We start from the raw sequence: 12871 nt of genomic DNA on the forward strand, positions 1-12871 counted from the left end.
ACGAGCAAATGTCAGTTCCATCCAAAATTGTCATGAATCTAATGGACAATCTCTTAGACAAATGACGCACACTTTACACGAATAACTGGTATATTTCTTGCATGTTAGCAACTGAATTACTAAAGCAAAATACCCATCTGGTAGGAACATAACGTGAAAAAAGAAAATTCAACCCAAAAGATATTGTAAGGAAGGAATTGTGGTACAAAAATGGCGCGATAAACGAGATGTTCTGTGTCTAAGTACTAGCCACACGGCTGAGATGGCTCCAATGAAGAAAAGAGGACAAGACATTTTGAAGCCAAAAATAGTTATAGATTATAATAAATGTAAGGCATTTATTAATCTGTCCGATCAAGTGAAAGCCTATAATACTTCCTTAAGGCGAAGCTTAAAATGGTACAGAAAGCTGGCGTTGGAACTCCTAACGGGAACGTGTCTTGTAAATGCTTATATTGCTAATCAAGAAATAGCGAATGTCAATATGTCAGTTACTAAATTTAGGGAGGAAGTTGTAAAGGGATTATTGCGAGAAGGTGAAGATTTTACGCCAAATAATGAAGAGTCCGACGAAGCCTCACATATACTGGAAGATGTTGGCCGAGCTAATAGAAGACGTTGCGTTACTTTTTATGCGAAGATCTCTGAACAATCGAATTCCAAGGAGGCCTCAAGAAAAACCCCACAAAGTTCACTGAAGTGCTCTAATTGTAAAAAACATTACTGTATATCTTGTTTTTTTGTAGCGGATAACGCAATGAAAATATAAAATACCAAAGCCCTTGTTTCGTTTATTTTAAGTTTTCATGTAGATAAAGTATTAGTTTTATGTACATGTACTTCTTTATAAGTAAATAATTAAATTTAAATTATAGAAACCTTTAAAAATTACGATTTTTATTTAAAACAAAAAAAAGTCATATTGCTGTAGGGTGCCACAACGGTCTCGTATATAAAGGCCAAATATAGCTTCTGGATCGTCAGGACATACGTTTCAAGATCCCATTGATTTAAATGAATACAACGAGACCAACGCTGCTTCATTTATAACGAAATGTTTCGACGCTGCATGTAAGTCCACATTGATATCACACAGCAATAACATCCCACAAATGGACGAGACCACGTTGGTCTCATCTGGTACTCAACGTGTTAAATTAACTTAATTGCCTAATCTCAAAAGCAGTGGTATCAAATTGGTGCAGCATTCTCTAAAGGTCTTTTTCATTTTGTGCCATAATTAATGCATATTTGCAAAGAAAATAATTTTGAGTTAAAAATTGTTTACTATCTTTAATTGGAATTAACCACAATTTTCATTGAAAATTTGTTTATTTTGGCGTTTATATTTTCATAGACTTGTTATGAAAATTGTTATAATTAAAGGATACCGAGATAATTTAAAGTCTTTTTGAATGCCTCGACAGCTACTAGTTTTAATTTAACAGTTTAATTTAAACTTAACATTTCTGTTTATTATAATATTTCTTTATAATATTAATATGTTTATTTTATTATAATTAAAATGAATTTATTATATTAATATGTTCCTAATGCTTCCTTTGCTATTAATTGTATATTTTGCTTTAGCATCAGATAGTTTGTCTGGATCTACTCGTGTATAACTTCGATGGGATTCAAGCTCATTTTATCTTTCAGTCTTTTTTGCTATCGTACTTTTATCGATTTCTATTATCTATCAATCTATGAAGTTTATGAATAAAAAATGTGTTAGTTATTTTTATTTAGTTACTGAAGTAACAAATTATTATTCTTCTTTTAATAATAAATGTTCCGCGTTTGGCATCTGAGCGATTAAGGATGACTAATCCATGAACACAACTTAAAATTTCATCTAGCGCTCATTTTTCGTACTTACGTTTGCGGAAAATCCGATAATATTAGGGAAAGCCTCAATACCAATGCCGTGAGGTCACTGCCTAATTGGAAATGGTTTTTCATTTGTGGAATTAACGTCCCAATGTATTTTTGGAAAAGTTTTCTAGTTAAAACCGATAACTCATAAAATATTTTTTTTTTGGTTAGTATTATTAAAAATTTATTTAATCTTCTACCGGTAAGCGGTTCTTTCAATGTGAGTGTGAAATGTTCGGTCATATTCATACGGAGAGAGCAACTTTCTACAGGATGCCTAAAATTTTACCTTTCCTAAGTAAATATGTAATATTTTTATTTCCATATCATTTTAGTTGAAAGTCAGTTATCTTTTGCTTTAGACAAAATTATAACCAACTCCATAAAAAATCAGATATATGGGTACCATTAAATATTATTTTTATCAATAAAAAAAGAGAAAAAATTTTTGGTAGGAAAAACATACTATACCTACACATTTTAAAAATAAAGTTCGGAACTAATGCAAACAGCATTATTTTTCAACCAGTTTTATAGCTTGTGTTACTGGATGACTACTATACAGTGTACCACTTATAAAATAAATTTATTAGTGTCCTTATTTAAGAAAGTTATAAAAACGCTAAGAACCGTCATCTTTTAAATATAAATGCGCGCTTTTTAGATACAAATTTAAATTTACTAGGTGATTCACGCAATTCTAGCCTGGTCCATAATCTTAATATTTTTATTAAAATATCCTGTATATTTTTATATTTCTTAAAGCTCCTTAAAAACCGTACCTTAACTTATATATAATGCCGAGTGTAATTATAATTGGTTATGGAAACCACATGGAATAAAATTGTTTGTGTCATTATTTATAAACTTTTGTTTTCAACGCTTTCACAAAATTTATTTTAAATTATTTAAATATCACTACAGCGGTTTCGGCCAAAGTACTTTTCTCAAGTGATCTATTTTTGGTATGTATTTACACTTTATAGTCTTTAACTGAATAAATTGAGGAGATGAGAACTGTTTGTCTTAAACTGGTGATTCAGAATTATGTCTATATTTTTTAGTTTGTTGATTTCCATAGATTCTTTGGAATCTATTGCTGTGTAATTGCTTTTTCGTTTGGCTCTCGTTGTTTTAAATATATTTTCCTAAGTTGTCGTTTGTTCTAGCACAAAGGAAGCGTTTATAAGATGTGTTAATTTTATTATAGCTTTCCTTGGAAGTTGCTTTAACACTTCCCCAGTAATTTGATTAAATCCAGGAGCTTTCTTTGGATTTATATTTTCTTTTATTTCCAAATATACTTCTTTTGGAGTTACAGGGCTAATCTCCATTTCATCTTGATTAGGGAGCTCCCAGTTAATTATTTCTTGTTCTTAATTAGGTTGAAAAGTATTTTCTAGGTGGTCAGCAAACCTGTTGGCCTTTTGTATATTGCTTCTTGCCCAGCTACCATTAGTATTTCTAATTAATAGATTCTGTAAGATTGGCCTTTTCGATCGTTTGGTAGCCTTCCACAATGAGTAATCAGCAGCGCTATCATTTGATAGTTCACTTAAGTAGATGCTAATCAATTCGTTTTTAATTTGTTGAATTTCTCTTTTTAATTTTTGTGTGGCATTATTTAATCTAGTTTTATCAACTGGTGCTCTAGACTGATGCCTTTTGCGTCTCAGTTTTCTTTTTTCGGTTATCATTTCTCTGATTTCTTTCGGGTAGTTATTTCCTTTTATTCTTTTCACACTGTTCGTGCTGTTGTTCCAAGCAGCTTGTTGTACATTTTTGTTGAGTATTTCTACTTCTGCCTCTAGTTGGTCAGCGGTTCTTAATTGAACTAAGAGGTTAATCTTCTTTTCAAGGTATATCTGGAAACTTTTCCAGTCAGTATTTTTGTTAACAAGTCTAGGGGGGCTTTCTTTTTTGATAACAGTGTCACTGAGTGTGAGAATAATTGGAGAATGGCCCGAGTTCATATCCAATGCCTCTTCTACCTCTATTTAATTTGTTGAAATATTTCTGACTACAAAGAAGTCGATAAGGTTTGGGATTTTATTTGTGTCAGTAGGCCAGTATGTTGGCTTTCCCGTTGATATTGCGTCGAATTTTATATATTTCATTGCTTCTAAAAAATCTTTCCCTTTGGTGGTAGTCAGTCGTGACCCCCAATGCGTATGTTTTGCAGTGAAGTCTCCTCCAAGGATAAATCTATGTCCTTGACTGGTCAAGAAATCTACATATTGATTTTTCTTGATGGCATGTCTTGGCGGACTGTAAATCGCTGTGACGATTACCTCATAGTTTTTATATTTAATTTTTACTGATGTGGCCTGAAATTCTTTAGTTCTGTATCCCATTTCCTGATACTGCATAATATTTTCTTTGATTGTTACTGCACTACCTCGTTTGGCTGCATCATCAGGTTAAGTAATATGATAAGTTCTATAACCCCTAAATCTAATATATGACTCATTCGTAAAATGGGTTTCAGAAATGAGGCATATGTCTATTTTTTCTATATCTAGTATCGTTTTTAGTTCTTGTTGATGTTTCAAGATGCCATTTGCATTCCATTCTACTATTCGTAAACTACCCGCCATTACCAAGTCATTTAGGTATAGCTCCTTTGGTGCTATATTCTATTCTGGTTATACGCTCATCCAGATTAGTTAATCTCTCTAATATTTTCTGTAGTGTTTGTTCTATTTTCAGATCTTTTTGACTACTATAGTTTTCTTCGTTACTTTTACCAGCTGCTACCATGGTATAAGTTCTTGTTTCGTTTTCTTTTTGTTTTGGATTTTCTACAGGTTTTGGATGCATTCTTTGTGGTTCTCTGGGTAAGGTCTGTTTTTTGTTATAATTATCTTTTATTTTTTGTATTTCCTTTGCTACGATACATCCTCTATGGTTAGCTGGATGCCGTTCTTCACAGTGGACACATTTAGGTTTTGCGTCCTTGGGTTTCTCACATTTGGCTGTTAGGTGTTTTCCTGTGCAGCGGACACATCTTGGATCTTTCGCACAGTAACCTTGTGTGTGACCATATGCCTGACATCTCTTACATTGAGGTACCAATTTTAATTTTCTTAGCGGAAATAGGTTTTATTATATGTGTAAGAATATTGAGTGAATATAATTTTATCACATATTTGTTTTACCTCGAAGATTTAACAACCTAAACTTCTTTGTAGCTGCTTGGGTACATTGGGCAAAAGGGTATACAATATAATAAATATTTTTTTAGGTCTGATATTCTACGATGAGTCTTCCTGAAATAACCACGTCTGCATTTTATGGAAAAAGGTATCAAACACTTGCAGCAGCTGTAAATGATATTGAAAGTGTAGAGATTACCAATACTGCTGAAATAAATCCGGCAATATTTCCACCAAATGTTGACTACCAAACGGATGAGGAGGAGTTTAATAAAGATGATTTGATAACAACCCAAATTCCTTACATATCTCTGGAGATTTTAAAGTTATTATTGACGAGTCCCAAGATGAGGATGACTGTAGAATGGTGTATGATCCTAAATACGATGATTTTGATAATAGAGATGACCCGGATGACACAGATCATGGCATTCCATTGTCTAAATGAATAAAATCATCAAATAGGGAACTGACAGCTGACAAACTCCCAAAAAAAACTTACTGAAGAAGCCCGGAGATCCCAAATGGTGTCGTAAAATACGAGCATGAGTGGTACCAACGGAAGCTACAAACGAATGGAAAAGGTAAAAGCTGAGCTAGCAGAACTAACTACGTTACAAGTTTTTAAACAGTTATTTGATGATGAAGTTGTAAATCATTTTGTAGAGCAAACCAATTTGTAAGCAACAGCCTCCAATAATCATCATTTTATAATTACAAAAGATGAAATCAAAATGTTTGTTGGAATTCTTTTTTTTACCGGTTACCATAAAATACCCCGTGAAAGGATGTATTGGAATTTCGATGAAGATCTTAATATTTCATTTATTTTCAATGCAATGAGCAAAAATAGTTTTACACAAATTAAAAAGTATATGCATTTGGAGATAATACTAAACTCAACAAAATTAATAAAATGTCTAAACTACGACTGCTTATGGATTTACCGAATATTTCAACAATGGGGAATTTTTCATGAATATTTATACATCGATAAGTCAAGGGTTATATATTTTGGCCACCATTCGGCGAAGCAATTCATTAAATCGAAGTTCGTACGTTTTGTCTACAAAAATTGGATGTTGTGCAGTTCTCCTGTTATGCTTTTAATACGTACTGCAGAGCTAAGCCTTCAGCTAACGAAGAACAGATGAAACCAAAGTCTAAACTGCCACTAGGATCACAAGTTGTCTTAGGCCTCCTGAGTGTTATTACAATTACAACTGATTACATAATATTTTCGATAACCATTTAGCGAGAGAAAGTATGAGGAAGATAGAATTATCTTCCTCATACTTTCTAATTCTGGACCAGCATATCTCTCTCTATAATTTTTTAAAATAATTTTTACTTAAAATTGAATGTATGTTTGTTAGTTTCAAAAAGTCAAAAAATGTCATTTCGTTAACCGCTTGTTTTACGAAATTTAAAACTAAATGATTACTGACACAAAAATTAGCAAACCTTAATAACACTTAAACTCAAAAACTGTTTAGTAAGCTCATATACTTTTTATTTTAAACGTTTATGTTAATGCTTGGTTATGCTTGTTTCATTTAGTTTCAAATTAAACTTTTCCTATAAGGCAGCAGTTATTTCGGTAATGTAAAGTGTACATATTGTGCGCCATGTCGTTATTATTGAGCTAAAATATAGAATGCATAATTTCAAACATATGTGCCTTAATAATTATTCTCTTTAAAAGTTTAGTCAGTTTTTCATCAAAAATAATGTTTGTGTAGGTATTAATTTTGCTTAGATTTTTTGACGAGATTATTTGTGAAGACTTTAATAGGGTTTTAATCCATCAGTGATTTTTTTTGGTACATAGTTATTCTAATCTAAAACTTTGATACAAATAATATTGTTTGTAGTTTGGTTTAATTTTGCCACTTCCGTAGTCTCGTTGTTGATTTAACCCATTAATGCCAACCGCCGAAAGATAAACTAAAAATACCTAAATCCTTTAGGAGTTGTTTTTAATTATTATGATCATAATTATATAAAAAAATATTTTTTAAATTTGGTTTTTGAAAAAAAAAAAATGGTGTACCCAAGCAGGTCCACTGGGACAATCACAATATCTTTTTCTTTTAATTTTTCCATGATATTGTTTAGGTTAGGCATAACTTTAGCTGCATACATATTATATATTAGGTTCACTAATAGGTTTCAAGAGGTGAGGTTGCAATTTTTTTAGAGCTTCTCAAATCCTTTCTTGTTGTTCTACTTTTCGAACCTGTCTTTATTAAACGGTTAACTGTTGCACAAGAATTTTTTTTTAAATAGCCGTTTGCTTAACAGCTTCATATTTGGTCATTTTTTTAAAAAAGTTGAACGCAAGTATTTTTTTAATAGTATATTGGGAGATTGTTTACTGCTAAAACCCATTGTTCCGATCAATTTGTAAAAACATTTAAACAAACTAATTATTCAAGATTCAACACTGCTTTGGTCTGTGTTACAATAGGTATCAATAGGGGATTATCGACAGGTTGGTCTTCAAAAGACATAGATCTTTCGCATAGATCTTGTCCCTCACTATACTGTTTTCAGAGATATATATCATATTGTCCTAGCCTCACTAGAATCTATATATTACCAAAATTAAAACTATGTCTGCCTTTTATAGATAAAGGCACACAACACTATGAGTACTTACTATCTTACGCTGTTAATTGTTCGTTATTTTTTTTAGAATCTAGCTATGTTAGCAGACAGACAAATTAATACTGCTGTCTTGATTACTCATTGATTACTCGCAGAAGGATAGGAGCAGTAACTTGAAGAGACGAACTAAAAAAGAGACTAGGAGCTCTACCTGTATTCAACACGGATAATATAAATGAAATAACATAAAAATTAACGAATGATATAATATCAACTGCAAAAAAGATCTGTGGTAAAAATAAAAATCCAAGAAAAACGAAATTGAAACAAACAACAGTGGATTTAATGGAAGAAAAAAGAAGAACATCGAAAGAATCACCAGAGTATAAGGCTATCAACAATAAAGTTAAGAAAAGCATCAGGTCGGACTTGCGAGCCTATCAAACAAAACAATACGGTGACGGAAAAAACTCAAATAATCAAGGAAATATAAACGTTCTATGAGAATCTGTATACATCTTCTATACAGAACCCCGAAACAGACCATAGAACAATTCTAAACGTCGGCTTGGAAACTCTCCCTAAAATAACTTCTTGGGAAATTCGACATGCCTTGAAGCAAATGAAAAATAAAAAGGCTCCTGGTGAGGTTCCTTTGTCTTAAATGTTAAAAATGGACGGCAACATCGTTATAGAGGTTGTGGAAGTTTTGTTAAATAAGTGTCTAAGAGAAAAAAGAATAGAAAGCCTGTGGGAAAACGCCGAAATAATACTTTTAGACAAAAAAGGAGATACTACTAATATTAAAAAATACAGACTTATAAGTTTGTTGTCACACTATACAAATTGCTAACAAGAATAATAACCAACCGCATAACACAAAAACTTGATTTATATCAACCCGTTGAACAGGCGGGATTTAGAAAATGGTTTCTTACTAACGATCACTTACAAACCATCAGAACACTAGTAGAAAAAACCACAGAATATAATGTACCTCTACATATGGCATTTATTGACTTTCACAAGGCTTTCGATGGTATAGAAACTTGGTCCTTTTTGTCAGCTCTGAGGGATGCTCGAATAGACTCACGGTACACTACATTTATTAAAAACATTTATGAACAGGCCAAATTCCACATCAAAATCAATGAAGACAAAAAAACTGAAAAAATGCGTCTTGGTCAAGGTATTAGACAAGATGATACTATGTCACCAGAGCTTTTTACCTTAGCATTGGAAAATGTATTTAAACAACTCGATTGGGAGCAAAAAGGTCTAAACATTGACGGTGTACGTCTGGGCCATCTGAGGTTTGCGGAGGACATAGTATTATTTTGTACAGATGTCAAGGAACTAAAGCAAATGCTCAAGGAATTAAATTAGCAGTCAAATAAAATAGGTCTTAAAAAGAACTTTCAAACTAAGTTGTTATTGACAACGTCAGTCTTGAAAATATAGACCACTATATATATCTTGGACATACCAATAAAATCGGCAAAGAAAACCAAATAGCCGAAATAAAAAGACGCATACAATTGTCTTGGGTAGCTTTTAGCAAGTTAAGCTTAATCTTGAAGAATAAAGATATACCAATGTGTCTAAAACGTAGAGTTTATGACAAATATTACTTACCTGTAACTACATATGAACTGGAGACCATGGCCTTTACAAAGAAAACCTTAGAGCAGCTCAGTACAACCCAAACAGCGATGGAGAGGGTCATGCTAGGGATTAGTTTAAAAGATTACTGATGTGGCAGAACGTATAGCAAGGCTTAAGTAGCAATGGGTCGGACATGTTGCCCGAGATAATCTCGAAAAATTGACACAGAGATTAACAAACTGGAGACCAAAAGAGAACAGGCGAGGAGTAGGCAGACCACAAAAGAGGTGAGCAGATGATATCAAACAAGTCGCGATCAAGCATTGGATGAGAATTGCTAAGAGTAGAAATTTATGTAAGAGGCCTATGTCCAGCAATGGACTAATACCTAGTGAAAAAGAAGATTGGTCATAATTGGTAGTCCATCGTGCTCGTTTTTTGTTATAATTGGCGGTGCCCTAATCTTATATTTAAATAATAGACAGGGAAACCGTAAAATAGTAAACATAAATATCAGAAATGGTGATATTGTGTAGATTTGTTGTATTAATTTGAAATAAATAATTTTGTCTAGTTACGTATGTACTTTGATATATATAGTTAAAATATTAAGTAAATAATACTAATAATAATTATCCTTTTTCCATTGTCCCTTAACTTACATACAAAAAGACCTAAAATATCATCCTAAATTTTAAATATAAATCTAAAAAATGAATAAGTATTTATTACAGTTATTCAGCAGATTTTTTATATCCATGTATTAGGATAACGAACCCTGTTGGATGTCCCCTTTATAATAGAAAAATGGTGTCGTCCCCGGGGCGTCTACTTAGCCGTCGTCGACGTCGTTTCTCCCGTCAACAAAAAGTTTAGAAGTGTAAATGTGATATATGACAACATGGGATCTATAACTTTTAATACAGCTCGTTTATAGAACATTCGCAAGCAGGGTATATGAGCTATTTTTCATTGGCTTATCTTTAAAGGCAACAGGGTTACCTGACCTCTACAACAAGACGGTTCAGAAAAACGCTCTTATCCATATAAGAGTTTTCTAGTGGAAAGTTTAAAACAAAATTACGTTGCGATATTAAAGAATATAAATTTAAAAAAAATCAATATATTCGCTATAAAACATAGAAAAAAGATAAGCAAAACATTATAATCTTCATGAAAAATGTTGACTTTGGTGAAATGGACAAGAATAAAACATCAATTACGCAGAAATTCAAACGTCAAAGGAAAAGTCAAACCATATTTAGATACAAATAAGCGGTAATATAAAAAGTTCTATTATTGTGTTAGAATTATTAAACTAACAGTGTAACTATAACGTAGAATAACTAAAAGCAAAATAATTAGATAAATCAATAGTTTGTAAATAAAAAAAAAATATGTAAGAGAGTAACGCAGACAATGTGATGAATTGAAATTTAGATTTAAGGAACGTCTAAAGAAACAGCAATAAAAAAAATTATATAAAAGCATAATCAATGCTTCGCTTTTGCAAACGCCATACTATTTTATCGTCGTTATTTTGGCCTTTATTCCTATGACGCTCCGGGTCTGCTTTTTAAATTATATTTCTCCATCCATTTATATCTTGGGTTATACTAATGTTATATTTTTAATTAAAATAACTTTATTCAAATACCACCTTGCGTAAAATACTTTTGTTATTTGTTCCCTATTTTGCTTAATTAAAATACACGCCGTAGCGTGTTTAAATTCAATTTTCAACAACGTACGTGTTTTTTAAAGTTACCATGGCAACATAAACAGTTTTAAATATTATTTATCTAACCTGACAGGAGTACCTAAAGCCGGAGATACACATGTCTGTTACTAGCACAATTGCATACCACTACCTAGCAAGCACCAGCTACTATCCCCAAACTGGCAAGTGTGACGTTAACTGGCGTGCTAGTTCCTGGCATGCCATGCCTTTCTCGCACACCTGTGACGTAAGCCCGAGACAACTTTAATGATGCCAAATTAAAAAATGCTCTATCTGTTGCTATCCTGTGTGCTTCAAAACGTAGTGAATGATATTTTTATTTATTCAGTTTACTGTGTTAATATCACCTAATTTATTTATCGTCCGCAACTTCCTCTCGACTACCTGTAGCTACTTTATAAAGAAGACTAATTATTTGGTTGCCATAATGTATTGTGCAGTGGTGGGTTGTTTAAACAATTATAATAAAAAAATAAAACTTTTTCAAAGTGTCGTTTCTTTGTGTTTCCTCGAGACAAACAACTGCGTGAAGTATTGGTCTTCAAGTGTTTTCAGCGAGACAAATTTAATATAGTAACCGCGAGAATATGATTAAAATATTTTACTGAAGCTGACTATTGTTTAAAAGAAAAACTATTGAGATTGCCTGACAAACAATGGAATATTACTACTAATAGTACCTATAATTAATTATGAACTTGCCACTGAAGAGATCTTTTCCTCGCTAAGCCTTTCTAGTGGTGATACAGAAATTAACCCTGAAGATTTAATTGACAGTCATCAAGATCTTATTAATTCGAATATTAAATTTAGCCGATTTCATTGCATTTAAGTTACAAAAAAAAAAGAAATACTTTGATATATTCCTGATGCTAACGATAAATCGTTTACTTGGGTAAACCACGTTTCTGAGGGTAGTTTACTCAAACCAACACTGGAATTTTTCGTAGTTATAATGGCGACACATTAGAAATAACAAAAAATTATTTAAGAAACTTAATAAAAGCTGAAAAATATGTAAATGTTAGCGAAGATGTAAAATTACTTTTTGTAGATGTAAAATGTATTTTAAAATACGAATTCTAAATAAAAATATTAAAGATAATTACAATATCCGCAAAAGAAAAATCACAAAGATTGTAAAATAAATGTCTAAATGATATTCATAAAGTCTCAAGTATGACCCGCTTTTCCTTTATGGTTCAAATTCTTTACATTTTACCGGCCTTTTATATTTAATTTATGTTTTGTAGCAATATTTATTTTGTTTGTAATACATACAATCAAATCGGAGATTCATATATTTCTTTAATTAATTTTACAAATTACTTATTAATTTTCAAACCACGGTTTCACAGAAAGTAACTAGTTATGACTTCTTAGTGCAAGATATGGCATCGAGGTATACTTACCGTTAACAGTTTAAGTTTTGAAGTTGTTAATTATAGTAATGGAACAACGTTGCCATATGATGCATCGTTAAAATAAGATACAGACAAGTCCCCTTTCCTTGTCTCGCTATGACGTCATGCGCAAAGTCGATTAAAATTAAAACGGCAAGTGAGCATATCTTTTATTGTTATAGTATCATGCTGGCATGCTAACTAATCGCAAAGAATTTTATTTTTCATGCTAGTAGCATGCTGTGAGATGCCAGGCGCACGCGTGATCAGTGTCACTGGCATGTGTGAACGCGCGCTACCGCTACGGGCATGCCAGTAGCTAGTAGAGAATTGTCAGATTTGTTGTGTTGGTAATAAAAATTAATCGTTTTATTTTTAAACTTGTTAATTTAAAAAATGTTTCGTTGGGGTAATGAAAAAACTATCAAATTTATTGCTTTATATTGAGAATTGGAGTGTCTTTTTAATTCTAAATAATGTCT

The 12871-nt window shown here is 32.0% G+C and overlaps 1 protein-coding gene across 1 annotated transcript; it reads left to right on the forward strand.

The window, feature by feature from the left end:
- Window positions 1-262: 262 nt before the first annotated feature.
- LOC140438652 (uncharacterized) lies at window positions 263-769 on the forward strand. Its single transcript, XM_072528305.1, has one exon. The coding sequence runs from the start codon at window positions 263-265 to the stop codon at window positions 767-769; it is 507 nt and encodes a 168-aa protein (XP_072384406.1).
- The last annotated feature ends 12102 nt before the right edge of the window (window positions 770-12871 follow it).

Source organism: Diabrotica undecimpunctata, chromosome 4 (assembly GCF_040954645.1).
Source record: "Diabrotica undecimpunctata isolate CICGRU chromosome 4, icDiaUnde3, whole genome shotgun sequence".
Taxonomy (NCBI): Eukaryota; Metazoa; Arthropoda; class Insecta; order Coleoptera; family Chrysomelidae; genus Diabrotica; species Diabrotica undecimpunctata.